This window comes from Ctenopharyngodon idella, chromosome 11 (assembly GCF_019924925.1).
Source record: "Ctenopharyngodon idella isolate HZGC_01 chromosome 11, HZGC01, whole genome shotgun sequence".
Lineage (NCBI taxonomy): Eukaryota > Metazoa > Chordata > Actinopteri > Cypriniformes > Xenocyprididae > Ctenopharyngodon > Ctenopharyngodon idella.
Window position 1 is genome coordinate 8,178,551 of NC_067230.1, and position 18,876 is coordinate 8,197,426.

General features: G+C 36.8%; 1 protein-coding gene across 3 annotated transcripts in view; it reads right to left on the minus strand.

The window, feature by feature from the left end:
* rassf5 (Ras association domain family member 5) overlaps positions 1-18,876 on the minus strand; it is a 48,005-nt gene that overhangs the window by 11,373 nt on the left and 17,756 nt on the right. For 2 of the 3 annotated variants that reach the window (XM_051913131.1, XM_051913132.1), the window contains exon 2: positions 16,227-16,357. In XM_051913131.1, coding sequence (XP_051769091.1) covers positions 16,227-16,357 — 131 coding nt within the window. Of the gene's footprint in view, positions 1-4,200; positions 4,954-16,226; positions 16,358-18,876 lie in introns of those variants that run through there. The other variant, XM_051913133.1, reaches the window with a different exon arrangement.

The following is an 18,876-nucleotide window of genomic DNA, read 5'->3' on the forward strand; positions in this document are numbered from 1 at the left end:
CATCGGATATTTAAACAGATTTTTTATTATGAACATAGGACTGACCTGAAGGAAAATGCTGAATGCAGGTAATAAACTCACATACTCGATCTTTTTCTCGGAGTACTCTTCTACATAATACAGTAAGCTTCAATAAACAATATCAATTGAGAACAAACAGTTTACGTTGCTAAGAGTGGTTGCTAAGGGTGTTGTGTAGTGATACACAGAACCGTTGGGTGAAGCGGTCATAGCCGTGTTTTATTGTGAATAAAACACAGCTACTAACCAATTAGGACCAAGGACAGGAACTAACCGTTATATATATAATATATATTATATATATATAAAATATGTAGATAATCTAATTTCTTGAGTAATTAGTGTTAATAGGTGTGAGACTGCATTTGTCAGCATGCTTTCAAAGATTTATATGCTTCAAATTGATCTTTCTTGTCGCTGTCTTTCTGCTGTTTCTGCCGCAGTGTAAGAATGATGCCTTGCGATCTGCTCCCTCCCACACGTTGCATATGTGTACTCATTCTCTCCCTCTCTCTCATTACTGGGTCAAGTGTGCAGTAGGAGATCTTCCCTCCCTCTCTGCAGCCCTGCACAAATGCAAAGCACATAATCTACATGCCTGAATAAACAGCGTAGATCATCAGAGCCCAACAACACTAGTAAACACTATGCTATCAATCCACACATGCACATACAAATTCCTTTGTCAATGGAGGTCTTAATTATCTATGCATTGTGCTTGAGTTAGTTCTGTTTTTATGCATACTTTTCTCATTGCATTCCTATAGCAGTTCGATTTTTCAAGCAATCAGCATCTATGTGATTTTAAACAGCCAGCAGCTATTATAACGTTAAGAAGTTTAGGATGGAGGAATCTTGACTCATTCTGTTGTAGATTACCAAGTAGGCTGCCATTTGCCAAAATGGAACCACAGCTGCAACATCCACCAGATTTGAGCCACAGCAAAACTCTGAGCAAACGGACTGATATTTGCATGTCTTTCCCTGTTCAAATGTTAACGTCTCCCTGGCTGCTCTTGAAGAGGAAGCTATATCATTGTTCCCTTCACTAATAGCTCACATTTGGGTCTAAAATCTACAAAAAATAAGATTAAAATCCGTAATGGAGGTTTTACTTGTGCAGAGATGTGTTGCCTTTAATAAGTTCCTGGAATAATTATCAAACACAGAATAGGCAGCATTTATCAAGGCGCTATTATTCAGTGCTCTTGGTTTAAAAGCTTTCAGTCTACTACATTTAACCCGGCGAGGTAAATAGGAAATGTATTATTGATCCATAAAGCAATATTAATCCCATAACTCACAAGAAGAACGTGCAGACTAAAGTGAGAACGTAAGCTAATCTCCCATTTATCCATCCCTGGGGTGGATGCTAAGAGATGCTAAGTAGAATTAGGACAAGCTAACTTCACCTTCTGTGTGCTTATAACTGCCTATTCAAACTGCACTTATTTTTGTTCAGTAAAAGGAAAACAATGTACAAATGGTTTTATAATCTAAAATAATAACCAACAGAGATCTTATCTCAGTCCGGTATATCCAACGTCTGTCACCCAATAGTCGAGATTACAAGTAACGCCCTGCACCTAGCAACACAATACACAAACAATCTACCTTAGCAACCCTGCTGGAAACACTACGTTAGACCAGCGCGAAAGTTTATGTTTGGCTAGGTTGGTTTACAGTGATTTGCTGCCGGTTTAGAGTACAAAAAATGCTCCAGAAAGACGCTGCCTAAAACAGTCTGGCAGTTAAAGAAGCTTGGTTGGGATATCAGCACACCTGAATTCTACACTGTGACCAGCATTCAAAACAATATCGTTCAAAAGTTTGGCATCAGTAAGATTATTTTTCAAAAGAAATTAACACTATTATTCAGCAAAGATGCATTACATTGAACAAAATTGAAAGTGAAGTTATAATGTTAAAAAAGATTTCAATTTCAAATAAATGCTGTTCTTTTGAATCCTGAAAAAAATGCATCACAGATTCAACAAAAATATTAAGCAGCACAACTATTTTCAACTGTGATAATAAATAATAAATGTTTCCTGTGCACCAAATCAGCATATTCAAATCATTTCTGAAGGAATGATTTAAAAAAAAAAAAAGATTTCATGTGACACTGAAGACTGGAGTAATGGCTGCTGAAAATTTGCTTTGCCATCACAGAAATAAATGAAGAACAGAAAGTTATTTAAAATTGTAATAATAATTCACAATATTACTTTTTTTACTGTATTTTTGATCAAATAAAGGTAGATTTGGTAAGCATACGAGACTTCATTCAGAAAACGTTAAACAAATCTTACCAACCCCAAACTTTTGAACAATAGCGTATACAATATTGCAACAGACTGATAAACACATAAAAACCAAACAGTGTAGTCCGTGCCCATTGAATGCCCTCAACTGGCAGCTCACATTGTGTCCAGACAGAGAAGAGAACAGGATGAATAATTCACATCCTGAGGAGCTCTTTCCAAACCTGATACTGCAGAAAGTGATGTAAGGCTGGTCAGCTCAGGTAGGGGAGTGTTTTAGGCCAAGAAATTTTATTTCCACTTCTGTGCCATTCTTAATACAGCTGCATTTGCTAGCTAAAGCCGCAGTCACACTAGACTTTTGAGCATGTGAAATCTTCAACAGTCATGAAATGACGTCAAGCTCTGCAGCGTCTTTTTAAAAACATAAATTCAACACATAACAAATAATAATAAATCCAAAATGTAAAATCATACAAAAAACCCTCACTCTTGCAATGCTGCACTTTTAAATTGATGTTTTAATTCAGATACGAGGTCACGCTGTGACTTATCGATCTTCTATTGGTCACACGGCTTCACGTGATACAAATTCGCAGGTTAGAGTTCACCAAACTTGAACTTTGTAACATAGCAAAACTTCTTCGCATGAGCTTACGTTTCCACTCTCCCGCATTTATGGGATTATGAATGGAAATCAATGGAACGAAAAGTGTAGTGTGACCACCCCTTAACTCACAAGGCCCAGTCTACATCCTAACTGACTTAACTAAACTAACACTAAACCACTGAACCTCAATCTAGGTCTAAGATAGAGAGGCCTACAGTAACAGGAAGTCAGTGTAAAAGCTATGGGGTCTTGTAAAATAACACATTCTCTGATTCAGGGAAGGATAGTCCTTTCTGGCACAATCAGCAGCCATTTCCTTCCCCTCACGCATTAGAGAGCTTTGAGGGTGTGAGAGTGCACTCTATGTTCACTGCCATGTTTAAAAGAGTCTATAATGAAGGTCAAGATATGCAGCTAATGCTATAAAGTAAAGGCAATTTGCATTAATGTTTTCGGTGGATGGTATTAATGCAAATACATTAATCTTACAGTGAATACAACTTAAATACCCTAAGTACCTTCAGTACTTCAACTCTGTTGTGAAATACTTATTAAATTAGTGAGGAACAGACACTTAAAATGGTTGTACACTTCTTAATCTTCCATAAGAACATCTTTAAGATCTTTTTATTATTGTAAGTTTGAGTAACCTCAACACAACAGCTCTGTCTCCAACTACTAACCTTTCGATAGTCACCCTAACAGACGCTTTAATCCGAAGCAATTTACTGTACAGGGCATTCAAGGTAAAACATTTTTTATCCGTCCATGCATTCCCTGGGAATCAAACTCACGGCCTTGACGTTGCCAGTGAAATGCTCTATCAGAAATTGTGGCCTGCTCATTACAAGACTGGTAAACACAGTGTCTAAATTATGACTTTAAATAATATTTTAGACTGTCAAAATGGCTGCTATTTTATTTGAAAGGAATAGCAATCATATGAGTCCTTAAGAGACTTTTCATTTGAATCAGGAGAGTTTGCAGTTGGTCTAAACAGTAAAGGATTCTACCAACAATGTTTCCATAGGAAAATCTTATTCTACACCCTGTCTTATCTAACTTTAAGAACCTCTACAGTGTTGAACAAAATGCAGGAAAACCCAAAACAGACAGGGTATGTTGTCACTTAAACATATCAGGTCATAAACCTGTTTTTGAATGCATCTGAAACACCATTCAACAGTCCATCAAGTGAGAAAAACGCACTCACTTCCGTGTACATGCATCCATGCAAAACTTTATTAGGTTCAAATTCGTTCACTAAATCTTTAAAATCCCATTAGCCTTGTGTTCATACACTACCTTGGCTACTTCCTTTGCCTTTGGCCGCCTGAAGAAGGAGGTCTTGGCGGTGAAGAAGGAGAAGTCATCGCTCTCCTCATCCAGGCTGCAGTACCCACTGCTCATGCTATTGCTGCCAGTCATTTGCGGGGATGGATCCAGTTTGGGGGACTCCCTACACGGGTCTTCGGGGGACCAAACGCACCATTCCAGGCTCCAGGGGTGGGAAGGGGAGGATGGGCTGGGAGCGGGGGACCACAAGTTCAGGTGAAGGGCCAGATCTCCACACGTCACCGGAAATGAGTGCCGAAACTTGCACGCTGACGTGCAGCGAACGTTGCGGCCGGTATCTGATGTCCAGTTCCTGTTTCCACAGGTCACAAACAGGCAGTTGTACAGAAGTAGATTCTCCTGCTCTTTTCAGCTGACAGCTTGGTGCTTTAAACCCACGACAAGCGCTTGAGATGAGAAAATTAGCCCAGGGTGGAGGAAAGCATGTCACTGCACACAAATTGCTTGTATTGGCACTCACATACAGTCACACAGTCTTGCTGTAAAAAAGCTCTTGAGCACTAAAGGTGTGAGAACGCTGCACGGGCATTGTGTTGAATATCCCTTCAGCCGGCTGAGATGGATGCAGAAGTCTCCGGTCCACAGTGAGGCTGCGGCAGCTGCTAGAAAGACGGCAGAAAATCAACCTGCCTCACAGTGAGTGAGTGAGCTGAGAACTGACGTACCGCACCTCCCTCCCTTCCTCCTTCTCTCACACCAACGCGCACGCTCTCTCTCTCTCTCTTTCTCACTCGCTCTACCATCTGTGGTTGGAGTCTGTTATCAGCCTACAAGCTTACGCAAACACCCTCCTTTTTTCCCCTCCCTCCTCTACTATCGCTCTTCCTGCATGCAACTGCTCTTTGCTCAACTCAAGACATTTCCCACTCAAGAGAAAGAGAGAGAAGGAAAGAACGAGAAAAATATACCGGAAGAGTGAGAGAAGGAGGGAGAGGAAGAAAGAGACAGCTCTCCGCATGTGGTCTTTTAGAGGCTGTTTTACATAGTACCTGATATGCAAAATGCTCCTAAAGGCAGGCAGCATGAAGGCAGAGCATTGTTCAATGGCACTGTGACATTAATACAGGCAGGACTGAAAATATCCTTTATATTTCCTTTTATTTGGAAAAAAATAATGGACAACGTATAATGAGCTGGTCATTTTTGCAAAATAAAGGTGGTTTATTTGTGATAACTGGTGACTGACTTGTATATTAGCTCACTTATTACATGGATACTTAAATCAATAAATGATGTCCATCTATTTACTTATTTAAATTTAAATTAATTGATAATGTGAGGGAAAAAAAAGAGACCAGTGAGTGATACGAGAAGCATGAAACTAGATTGGCTGCCAATTACATGGTCAATTATACAGTTTAACCCTCATTATAAAAAAATTTCTCAATGCAGGATGACCAATCAGAATCAAGTATTCCAAAAAAACAATATATATTTGGTATTTATGAAAAAATACATACACATTAAATATTAATTTGACTTTTTTTATTTGAAAAATATCTTAATGCAGAATCAGAATCAAGTTTCTCTTAATTCCTGTATTTCATTTCTGCTTTAGCTTCTGTCTTTCATTTCTGTACTAGTATATCAAATTTGCTTTTGTATTGTGTAAATCTCTGATGTCCCTCAGTTGCTTTAGATAAAAGGGACTTTTACATGAATAAATGTAAATGTAAGTATTCCAGAAAGCCTTTAAAAGCCACAGGTAGAATTCAAAGGCCTTAACTGATCATCATTACTGTTGCACATTCTATAAATAATTCATCATATTGTAATGTCCCACTGCCTTCCCACTGCATGAACCATTTACCACTAATAGTAACACACTGAGAGTGAAATCTTTTTGTGGTGCTTTTTACAAGGAAATCAGCCAGCCAGTTCCAGCATTTTTAAACATATTCACAAATCTTGCATGGCCCCCAGAATATTTTGCTCCGTGAATATGTAAACAAAAGAAAGAACAGAGCCTCTTCTTTTAAACAAACATTAATAGATGTCTTCCTAATGGACAGGAAAAGAATAAAACAAAAAGAATGGACAAATTAAAGCTGAAAACACAAACACTGTAGCCTCCAGACCAACAGAAATCCTTACAACAGTGTCACAACATTAAATGTGCACATGTTCCACTGGAGGTCACAATTACAGAGACATCTGATCTCTCCTTGCACCCATCAGGGCTTTTGGTCTTAACCTTTGACCCTGACCTTGAGGGCATTAGACACAAAGTCCAGCTGGAGCACCAGAATACGTTAAATGTGAGTACAAGATAAGAAGGATATAAAATCACTGTCACATCCATAAGCCCATCAACTAGGGATGGGCCACAATGGTCATATAATCAAAGGAATGGTAAACTAGTTGTTACACAACCAACTAGGTTGACCACTTTAACTGTATTTTTTTTTTTTAGCAGCAGTCATTCTGCACGGTAAAACCCTCTTGGAAAAGTTGCGTCTTTAAATTCATCTCCTTTAAAACATGGCCGCTACATTTATACTTTTTTTTGAACGCATCTTGTGTAAGAAAGGTGTCTGATTGGAGTCAGGTGAACCCAAAACTGGACTAAATATACAGGGCTTCTTTAACCGAATAGTTCATTCAAAACCTAAATTCTGTCATTTGTGCCATTCCAAACTTTTAGGACTTTCTTTCTACTCTGGAACACAAAAGCAGTTATTTTGAAAAATTGTTGTTTTGTCCACAATGAATGTCAATGGGGATGAATGATGTTCGGACCCCAACGTTATTCAAAATATCTTCTCTAGTGTTTCACAGAAGAAAGAAATGCATCGTTTTTCACATCCCTACCATCAACTAAATAATAATCATCTACTTTCATTCATTTAGTGACTAAATGTAATGCAATTCCACACAATGTTACTATGGTAAAACACTATGTCAGCATGAAATGAGATCATTCATCACCTCTTTTTCACTGCTGCTTTTCTCAGCCCGGTTTCTCCAGGAGGGGGATGATTCCTTACAAAGGAAGATAAAAGACAAGAAGAAAGTGTTTGCCACTATAAACGAGGGGAGGTTGAAAGCTACTGTGGTTTCCCCTCGTCAGCTTTATTAAATTCTCATTGAACACTATACTGGGCCACATTTCTGCCATATTTCACTGCAGCAGATGCTTCTCATGTCCTGCACTATATAGTGGGTCTATATCCATAAACTCTATGGACATAAAAACATCATCACTAGCAGCTTATGACAAATTACCTGAAATAGTGGCCTTGGGTCAAATTATCATAATCAATGAGCTGGATCACAAGCAGAGACAGAGGGGCTTGAACACATTCGATATCCAAACCCCCTGGGAAGAAGAAAGGTCCTCTTTTGGCTACTGTCAATACACCCCAATTAATTCTTACTAGAACTCAATCGTTTCTCTCAAAAGAGATTGCAAGGGGGTTTATGCAGTTGCCCAGAAAAACATAATCAATACCATGGATGGATGGATGGATGGGGTGTGCAAAATCAAAGTAATATCGCCCAGACTAAAACCGCAAGGGGTCCAAAATGGAACGTGGTACCTCCTGCTAGAAATGTGAGTGGAAAGCGTCATTTGTCACTGTCAAATACAGGCTCTAAAGTTGTCTCTCTGCTGTATGAGGTATGGAGTGAAGAGGGCCATTCATGTGTGTATAGAGAACTGGACGCATTGTGGATAATCAATGTGCCTGACAATGATAATGTATCTCAAACAATCTGTAACACAGGCATTTTTCTCTACAGGGAAGAGGAAGGCTTTGTATTCTACCTACATTTTTGTCCTAAACTCTCTTTCCTGTAATCGCTCTGGTATTGTGCTGGTGACACGTTCTGTGAGGAGTAACTGGAGGCTTGGACAGATCATGACACTGGACTCATCTCTTGTTTCACAGTGGTGTTAAATGCCGTTAGGACGCTCCATATGATATGTTTCTGATCCTGCTATAACACCTCTCTCCCTCCCTCTCGTACTTGGTTAAATAATGCAGATGGTCTCTGATTTCCACACTTGGTGATGAGCAAACTGTAGAGGAGAAACAGCCTTGGCTCTGTTTGGTGGGCTCTCTATGCAACAATGGTATATTTATAACCTGTCATCATTCTTTACTGTTGTCAGTACTTACTATATCTATCGTTCCTACATTTTCAGACCCACAGATCTCTGAAAATAGAGGCTGAAAGTATTGAAGCTGAAGGAACTGCATTGGAGGTGAGATAATGGAGGTGCTATATTATCTAGCACAGCACTTCCTGTGTTTATTATAAACATCACCAATGGCATAATATCAGGGTTGTGATGATTTTTTTTTTTTTTCAAGTTTGAAGGTTTATATGCCTTACAGATAGATAGATAGATAGATAGATAGATAGTTCATCCCAAGTGACACGTACCATATATTCCAAGTGTTCTGGGGGTATACGGTTTAAAACGAAACCGAAATTTAATGTATTATTTAATGAAAATCCTGACCTTGGCCGTTGGTCTTCTGTGCATGGCTACACAACATAAGCTTTCGTGAGACTCTATTAGTGCTGCAGTTCACTAATACAATCCATGTACCTTATTCTCTGAGTTAAATATATCCGTTGTGTTCGTCGTAACGAGAAGTTCACATCTGTCAACTGTCATTCTGACTGTCATCAAACCAGGGGCATAGCCATCATTTCAGAAGTGAGGGGGACGGAAAAGTAGGGCTGCCCTCGACTAAAGATTTTTCTAGATTTTTTTCTAGATTTCGACTAAAGATTTTTCCCTCGACTAGTAGTTGTTCACTTGTATATTAATATGCCATATAAATCATAATAATGAGCCTTTAATTGCCTATATATAATACATAGCCTAATCAGCGCTCAAGTGCACGCATAAAGCTTGCAGCAGCACACTAGCAAATGTAATGATTATGAATGTGTCGTGAAAAAACAGCAAGGAGACTGTCTAAACATTTTAATATTTTATTAATAATGTTTTCTGTTTTTTCGGGTGCAGAGATTAAGTCGTTATTTTACAAAGGCACAGATATTTTACAAAGGCACAATGTTTTCTTGTTATTGTGAGTTTACACAAATAAAAGTAGCTACAGTTTAGAATGATGTAACACTCTTATTTGTATGACCAAAAATAATAGAGTATTTTAAGTTGTTTCCGCTGTTATCAGAAAAAATGCAAGTGATCACACCGGCGCCTCCATGTCATGCAGCTAATACTTCAGCTTCCACACTCCGCACAAACACTTGGGTATGTGCCTATAATAGCACACATTTATCTAGGTTAACGTTAGAGTGAGCACCCATGTAAAGTTGCTACTGCTTACATGTTTCAAATGATAAGCCATATTTGAGGTTGATGGATGACAGGTGAACGTTTGGTTTTCCTTCCCAACATACTGTAATTACCACAAGGACCCGCCGTTAATGATCTGTCCCTCACGGACTGCGGGACCTAAATTTTTGGTCGACTTAGCCTCTTCTAGTCGACTAATGATTAGTCGAATGTTAGTGGGCAGCCCTACAGAAAAGTCAAGTGTAACACCAGTTTATTCTGACCTTTTGTAACAACTGAGGCTGACTCCCATTCAGCCAACCACCAGAGGGAGCCCTCTCCCGAGTATTGATCATGGACTGTGTGGGCACACGGCATTAGAACAACACCAGGGTAAGTAAATGATGACAAGGGCTGCATCCGAAAATCGCATAGTTCCCTACTATATAGTAGACAAAAGAAGTAAGTCCGAATTCACTCATAAAAGAGTAGGCCAAAAGTACCCTGATGACCTACTTCTTCTGGCGAGATTCTGAAGTATATATGATGGACATCCCATGAGGCCACGGGAGAGGATTTGTGAATGGCGGTGATGCAACGCAACTGACACTGGTAGGTCACATGAAAAGGGCAACATGGCAAATATAGTGCGTCCAGATTACATTCACACTACACACATTCATACTATATAAAGCGTACTTTTTTAGCGGTTGTTAAGAAGTTACTTATTCAAAATAAGTACCTACTCAAGAGAGTCAGAAGATTTTCAGAAGCAGCCTTAATCTTCATTTTAGACTGTAACATGACAACAGTGTGGATCCTATTTTAATTTGTTAACTCTATTTCACTGTGGAACACATGTCACATTATTGTAGTGAAATCACCCCGGATGCTGTTTCATGTGGACTTTAAACAGCTCATCCCCGGGAACAGCCTCTCACTTCCTGTGTTCTTCAGTTTGTCTTATAGTACCACAGAGCCGGAAGACATAACATAGAGTCTGTTTTTGGAATCCTCAGTACAAAAATGCACTGAGAAAACCCACACAGATCAATGCGCTTTACTACAGCTCTCTACGCAAATTATGAAATCAGCCCACACATACACATCCCAGAATCTCTGGTTTTCAGGAATCAAAATCAAGTTGCTAAAATCAAACAGGTTCAATGAGAGCTGAATGAGAGAAAGATAATGAAAAAGACAGAAAGAGTCAAGTATAACATTCCACTTTACAACATTTAGTTTTTAAGGACACTAAAAACTGCACAAACACACAAACATGCACATTGCAGCAAACTGTCACGCTAGTTACTCCACAGGAAATGCTACGGTGAGATGAAAGATAAAAAAAAAAAAAAACATTTGAAAATGGCACATGCAAATAGAAAGACATATACTTTTTCTACTGAACTGCACTTGATATCTCCAGCTGCTATATGGTGGTTTGAGGGGGCCGCAGTGCATGCGACACATAAAGAGTGTTATTTGCTGTGTGTGTCTGTGCATATGTACACACCCGAGGACAGGAAAAGGAAGTGTATGAGAGATGACAACAGTCTATCTGCACTATTATACAAGAGTCAAAGCCGATGAAATACCTCCAGCAGCTGGGGAAACAAACCTTCAGCACACGGTCTACAGCACTTTCACAGCCAATAAATGCCAAGAAATTAGAAAACAGCATCTCTAAACTTGCAAATGTATTCTTATTTGTGCCTGATGTTGCACAGAGGCTCACCTTCAGGGGCTTTCAGATCAAATCAGCTATATTTTTATGCTAAAACTGAAGGGATAAACAAGACCTCAGGATGGAGCACTTAATGTTACTGAGGGGCAGTGAGGCTACAAAAACTGAAAGATATTCCAAGGCTAACTGTGTGTTTTGAGGCCACAGGGGACGTGAGGGCCAGCACACTGTGCCTGCATGATAACAGTATGAGGGATATTAGGGTAATGTGCATGAAGAACATTTTGTATACTCATGAAACAAAGAAAATAAGACAGACAGAGACAGAGCAGTTTAAGGTTTGTGTAATATACTAAGTAAGAATAACAGAGGAAGTGTGAAATATGTCAAAGTGTGTGTAGAATATTCTAGAAAGTTTTTTGATGAAGAATAATAATATCTCCTTCCATAACTAATACTGCAAATAAGCATCTACATCCAGAGGAAAATTACACTCGAAGATGTCTCTTTTATAGGGTTAGAGGAAAACAAATGGACACATCAATTTTAAATATTAAACCTTTTTCTTATCTATCAAATTTTCACCAAACCCTGAAAACCACTGTGATATAAGTACTTTTATTCAGCAAGGATGCATTAAATTGGTCAAAAGTGACAGTAAAAACATTTATAATGTTATTAATTATTTCTATTTCAAATAAATGCTGTTCTTCTGAACTTTCTGTTCATCCAAGAATCCTGAAAGTATAACAGTTTATGTATAGCATTTTTAAAGGATCATGTGACACTGAAGACTAGAATAATGGCTGCTAAAATGTAGCTTTGCCATCACAGGAATAAATTACACTTTAAAATATATTAAAATAGTTATTTTATATTGTATTAATATATCACAATACCACTGTTTTTACAGTATTTTGTATCAAATAAATGCAGCCTTGGTGAGAATAATAGACTTTTTTTTAAAAATCTTACCCTTACTTACCCCCAAATTTTTGAATGGTAGTGTACTCTATATTATAAATGTGCAGAAAATGTCCATGTAACAACAAAAGTGCTTACCAAGCCAAGAGATTTCTTAGCAAATGCCCTTGAGATTGACACATACAGACACACACACACACACACAGACTCCCTCATATCTGTGATTCATCTACATAAGGTCAGTGGTCCTCCCCCTGGTCCCCTGGCGCTGGTGTGGCTGTGAAGGAGCCCTGTTTAAATAAATGCTTCTAGCTGTAAAATCCCAGAAGTCTGTGAGGGGGTGTCTAACTGCTGTTTTGACTGTAATTAAGTTGTGAGGCTGTCTTTATGGGCTATCTGCATTTCCTGTGCACGTCTAATGCCTGCTGAACGGTACATCTGGGGTGTTTGAATGGCAGTAAAGACAACTACACAATGGATGCCAGTGTGACAGACATATGGACCAACAAAGGCTTTTATATGTACAAATTAATTAAGTTCTTGTTTAAGCCATGTCTCATGTGTTTTGTTGCAAAAGATATGACTTTGTAATGGAGGCATTTGCATGCAAATAACACCGTACAACAAGATCTTTGAATCATTCTGCATAATATATCTGCCCCGTGTGGTGAAGTTTGGAATAACAGACTATTATAAATAGTTTTGTCCATATTCAACCTCATCTCTTTTTCTATGAAGCTGCATCAAATCAATGATACAATCTGTAATTCATAAGACCAGAGCCCTGCCCTGTGTGAGGAGACAACTAATGTGAAATTCATTTCTGTTGAGAAATAACCATAATGCCCTCTGCTGACAGCTCACCATTCAACAACTCTCAATCTCTCTGACAGCACAGGCCAGCTGGATTTGCTCTTTTCCTGATTTAGACGAGATAGGAACAGACAGGAGGGGCCTCGTAAATATGATGGATACATTAACACTACAAGGGACGGAAAATCTTTTTTCAGTAATGACTATTCTGACAAAATAAATGCTCTGGGGAGAAATAGGTTTTTGGATATTATCTTCAAATTTCAATATGTCGGATTGGGCTCTAGGTCATATCATTTCAGTCAGGCTCACTTAGAAACTTTGACAAAAGTAAGTGTAAGGCTTTGTGTGAGTGTTGCTGAAGACAGTGTGCCCCAGACAGGCCCCTGCTGCTCTTCCTCTATCTCAACTGCGCTGTCACTTCCTGTGTACCTGGGACTAACTCACTGCCCGTGTAAAACACAGCCAAGCATCAGAGAGGCAGTTAAGCATGTGCTAATGTGTCCCAGCAAAGCGACCCAGGGAGGATCAGATTCAGTTTCTGCTTCATCCCTCGCATCTTGCTGCATAATTTTATGCTCTCTTTCTGAATTTGGAAAGCTCTCATGCTTCACTTACAAAAAAGTATCATCCACCAAAAACGTGCCACAAAAATATCAGTATATTTCTATATTCCAATATACTTGGCGCTACCACTTTTTTGTACATGTAGCAAGGTATTACTATAGTATTCTTTGAAGAAGCATAGTAAACTTTACTGTTATATAAGACCATTACTATGGAAATCTGTTTCTGCTACAGAGTAAAAAACAGTAATTGTGAGATAAACTTTAAAATAAGAAATAAAGTCACAATATATATTTGCAAATCTGAGAAATTAAGTCACACTGTAAGATATAGATTTACAATTACGAGAAATAAAATAAATTCACGAATATGAGTTATAAAGTCATATAGTGATTTATATTTTCGCAATTAATAGAAATAAAGTCGGAATTATAAGATACATAGTCACTGTATGATATAAATGTGTAAATGTGAGAAATAAAACTGTAAGATATAAAGTTGCAATCACAGGAAATAAAGTTACAATTAGGAGATAGTCACAATGAGATAGTCACCGTATGAGATATAAATTTGCAAAAGCGAGAAATAAAATCACATTGTGAGATATATGGTCACGTGTAAGATAAAAATTCACAAATGTGAGAAATAAAAATCACATTGTGAGATATATAGTCACGTGTAAGATATAAATTCACAAATGTGAGAAATAAAAAAAAAATCACATTGTGAGATATATAGTCACGTGTAAGATATAAATTCACAAATGTGAGAAAAAAAATCACATTGTGAGATATATATAGTCATGTGTAAGATATAAATTCACAAATGTGAGAAATAAAAATCACATTGTGAGATATATAGTCACGTGTAAGATATAAATTCACAAATGTGAGAAATAAAAAAAAATCACATTGTGAGATATATAGTCACGTGTAAGATATAAATTGCTAAATGCAAGAAATAAAAATCACATTGTGAGATATATAGTCACGTGTAAGATATAAATTCACAAATGTGAGAAATAAAAAATCACATTGTGAGATATATAGTCATGTGTAAGATATAAATTCACAAATGTGAGAAATAAAAATCACATTGTGAGATATATAGTCACGTGTAAGATATAAATTGCCAAATGCGAGAAATAAAATCACATTGTGAGATATATAGTCATGTGTAAGATATATATTCACAAAAGTGAGAAATAAAAAAAAATCACATTGTGAGATATATATAGTCATGTGTAAGATATAAATTCACAAATGTGAGAAATAAAAATCACATTGTGAGATATATAGTCACGTGTAAGATATAAATTCACAAATGTGAGAAATAAAAAATCACATTGTGAGATATATAGTCATGTGTAAGATATAAATTCACAAATGTGAGAAATAAAAATCACATTGTGAGATATATAGTCACGTGTAAGATATAAATTGCCAAATGCGAGAAATAAAATCACATTGTGAGATATATAGTCATGTGTAAGATATATATTCACAAAAGTGAGAAATAAAAAAAAATCACATTGTGAGATATATATAGTCATGTGTAAGATATAAATTCACAAATGTGAGAAATAAAAATCACATTGTGAGATATATAGTCACGTGTAAGATATAAATTCACAAATGTGAGAAATAAAAAAATCACATTGTGAGATATATAGTCATGTGTAAGATATAAATTCACAAATGTGAGAAATAAAAATCACATTGTGAGATATATAGTCACGTGTAAGATATAAATTGCCAAATGCGAGAAATAAAATCACATTGTGAGATATATAGTCATGTGTAAGATATATATTCACAAAAGTGAGAAATAAAAAAAAATCACATTGTGAGATATATATAGTCATGTGTAAGATATAAATTCACAAATGTGAGAAATAAAAATCACATTGTGAGATATATAGTCACGTGTAAGATATAAATTCACAAATATGAGAAATAAAAATCACATTGTGAGATATATAGTCACGTGTAAGATATAAATTCACAAATGTGAGAAATAAAAAAAAATCACATTGTGAGATATATATAGTCATGTGTAAGATATAAATTCACAAATGTGAGAAATAAAAATCACATTGTGAGATATATAGTCACGTGTAAGATATAAATTCACAAATGTGAGAAATAAAAAAAATCACATTGTGAGATATATAGTCACGTGTAAGATATAAATTGCTAAATGCGAGAAATAAAATCACATTGTGAGATATATAGTCACGTGTAAGATATAAATTGCTAAATGCGAGAAATAAAATCACATTGTGAGATATATAGTCACGTGTAAGATATAATTTGCAAATGCGAGAAATAAAATCACATTGTGAGATATATAGTCACGTGTAAGATATAATTTGCAAATGCGAGAAATAAAATCACATTGTGAGACATATAGTCACGTGTTAAGATATAAATTTGCAAATGCGAGAAATAAAATCACATTGAGACAGTCACATGTAAACATAGTACAGCCTTTGACATCAACAATAAAAGATATTTGGAATCTCTCAAGTCAATTTGTTTTGCTTTCCTAACAATGCGTGGTAATATTCTATCCGTGACCCTATTAAAACAGGCATGCGGCCCATTTTTGCACCACACCATAAGAATTACCTAATGGGACGCATATTCTCTATCTGTTTTGTCCCCTTGTGTTTCTCTATAGTGAGGAGCTCCCTCTTTTAGTGTGCACAAAGCAATAATGACTCACCGTCTCCTGAGGGTCTTTGGCACTGGGCCTCTGTGAAGTGGGAGTAGACGTGTCCTCTGTCCGCTGGTCTAGTTGGTTGCAGTCCAGCTGAACAAGCCCCTGACACTCCAAATGACATGTGTAGCTGCAGTCTGGAGGCCAGAGACAAAAAGGACATACACAGTCACTAACAGCCATGAAGCACACAGACAAACAGCACAGTTCAGAAAGCCAGTGAGGGCTGCCAACGCTCTTTCAGCTCCTTTAAGAGAAAAAGGTTTGAAAAGGCTGGAGGAGGATCGGGTCATGTGTTTTATTAACTGTAAATGTCTGTGTCAACATGAGCGCAGAATTCTTGAGAAAACCTAGGCCGGAGCTGGTGATGATAAACTCAACAAACTAGAGACAGCAAATACATTCCAGTTTTAACAGCTCTGAAATGACAGTGTCTCATTTACATTAGACAGAATGTCTGCAGTATCCTCCACAAAAACATTAATTATGTGGAGGATTTCATTCATGTGAGGTTATCACGGCTCTATTCATTCAGTCTCAACTGATCTGACCCCAAGATAGATGTTTATAGAAATCAGAAGACCTTATTTACTTTATTCAATTACATATATAGCAGCAGTAACCTTTATTACAGTGATATTCATTGTGTTTTTGCCATAGACGTTGTGTGTGGCGCCATCTAGTGTATGGCTGATATAAAATACTGCACTGTTTGCACGGGAGAGTCAAAAAATTTATAGTGAATCTTTGTCTCTTACACTATTATTTTTTAAGAGATTGTGCATTTCAATAATTAAAAAAAGTATATCATAATATTTTATATAAGTTATAATAAGTATAATATAATATAATAAGTTATCATAATATAAAATATAATTAAAATTATATATATACCTGATTAGAGTGAATCTTTTTCAAATACTTAGGCTACACTTAAAGAAATAAAAATAAATAAATGTATTAAAATTATTATCATTAATTAGAAAATACAACATTAACATATATATCATTAATATAATTAATTAAAAATATTATAATACTAAATATATATATATATATATATATTACCATGTAAAGCTTTACATGGTAACAGAGAGGAAAGTCTCACTCGCTAGATGGCGCCAAATTGTAACGTCATCAAAGGTAAACGCAGGCCAGTAAAATAAGGTTATTAAAGGGCTGGAAAAGACAGCTGCTGTTTAATTCCTGCCAAGAAACATTTCATTGACACGAAGTTAATTTTTTCCTCCCATAATTGCCCATCCAGTGCTCTTTTTTTTTCACATATTTGCTTTGGAAAGTAGACAGCACATCTTAGAAAACACTGTTGCAAGCTGCCCTCGTCATCCTAAAATCCACATTAGCATCATACCAGAGAGAATAACATGACCTCAGACCAGTGCAGCGAGTAAATTCACCAGCTAAAAAAGGCCTCCGAGCATCTAAATTCATTGCTCACAGTCACGCGGTAACCAAGGAAACGACACTCTGCACCACTGGATAGGCCTATTCTTCAGCACAGGCTGGCCATGATTTTACATGACATGGTGTCCTGCAGTGAGGCTGCAGTGTCATTTATATCGTATAAATGTTCTGTATCAAACAACATTTAGTGTTCTAGCGATAGTGACAAAGAAATGTGTTTTTGTTTTAACTACACAGTCAAATGATAACAATGATGACTGAGGTGTTTGTCTCTACACAAGTAGTATCACAGTGGGAGTGACAGATGTCGACAGCGAATGCTGATTGATTATCAGTGGATTGATTATCAGTGCCAAACACATTGCTACTGTCATTGTGGAAGCGCAGGGAGGTGCGGATCACCGTGAAAGGAGATTGGGAATGCTAAGAGCCTCTACACAACACTGATAACACACATGGAAAATGGACATCACTTTCGATGGTTTGTCGCCTGCAATGCCGGCAAAATATAAATCTTCAGGGGAGTGTTGAGCGGAGTGTCCAAACCAAACAGAATGACTGACTCAGGGTCAGGAAATGCATTATGGGAGGAGGTGAGGCTTCCGTCCGGTACTGACCTCAGGCTGATATCAACAGTGAAGTTTAATGCAACACCCATGATAACTTTATGCAGCAATGACTTGATAAAATGAAAATCTGACACGTGCAGCGGCAGGCAGGTGGTAACAGGTCGTCCTACAACATGGGTGCCATCTGTGTCTATTTGCAAAAAAATTACTTGACCAAGAAAGGATGAAAACTTTTACAATGTATCTACTGTAGACATTTTTCAAAGTACATCGACAAAAATCAGAAAATGTATTGTATTTTAAATGCTTTTTCCCTTACATGTTTTAAACTTAAAACTGATTAAAAAATATATATAATTCTAAAATGTTGTCATTATAAACATATATATATATATATATATATATATATGCATTATCAAAACAAATGACAACTTTTATCATGTTACTGTAGACATTTTACAAAGCACATCAAATTTCTTAAATTTCTTACTTTTTTACTATTTTTTCTACTATTACTTTAAAATGAGACTGATTAAAATATATAATTATAAAAAGCATTAAGCATTTAGTCATTATTTATATATATTTCTAATTAACTTTAATTAATGTATTATTAAAAAGAAGTTGTGCGTCAACCCTGTTAGCATGACTTTTTCCACTTT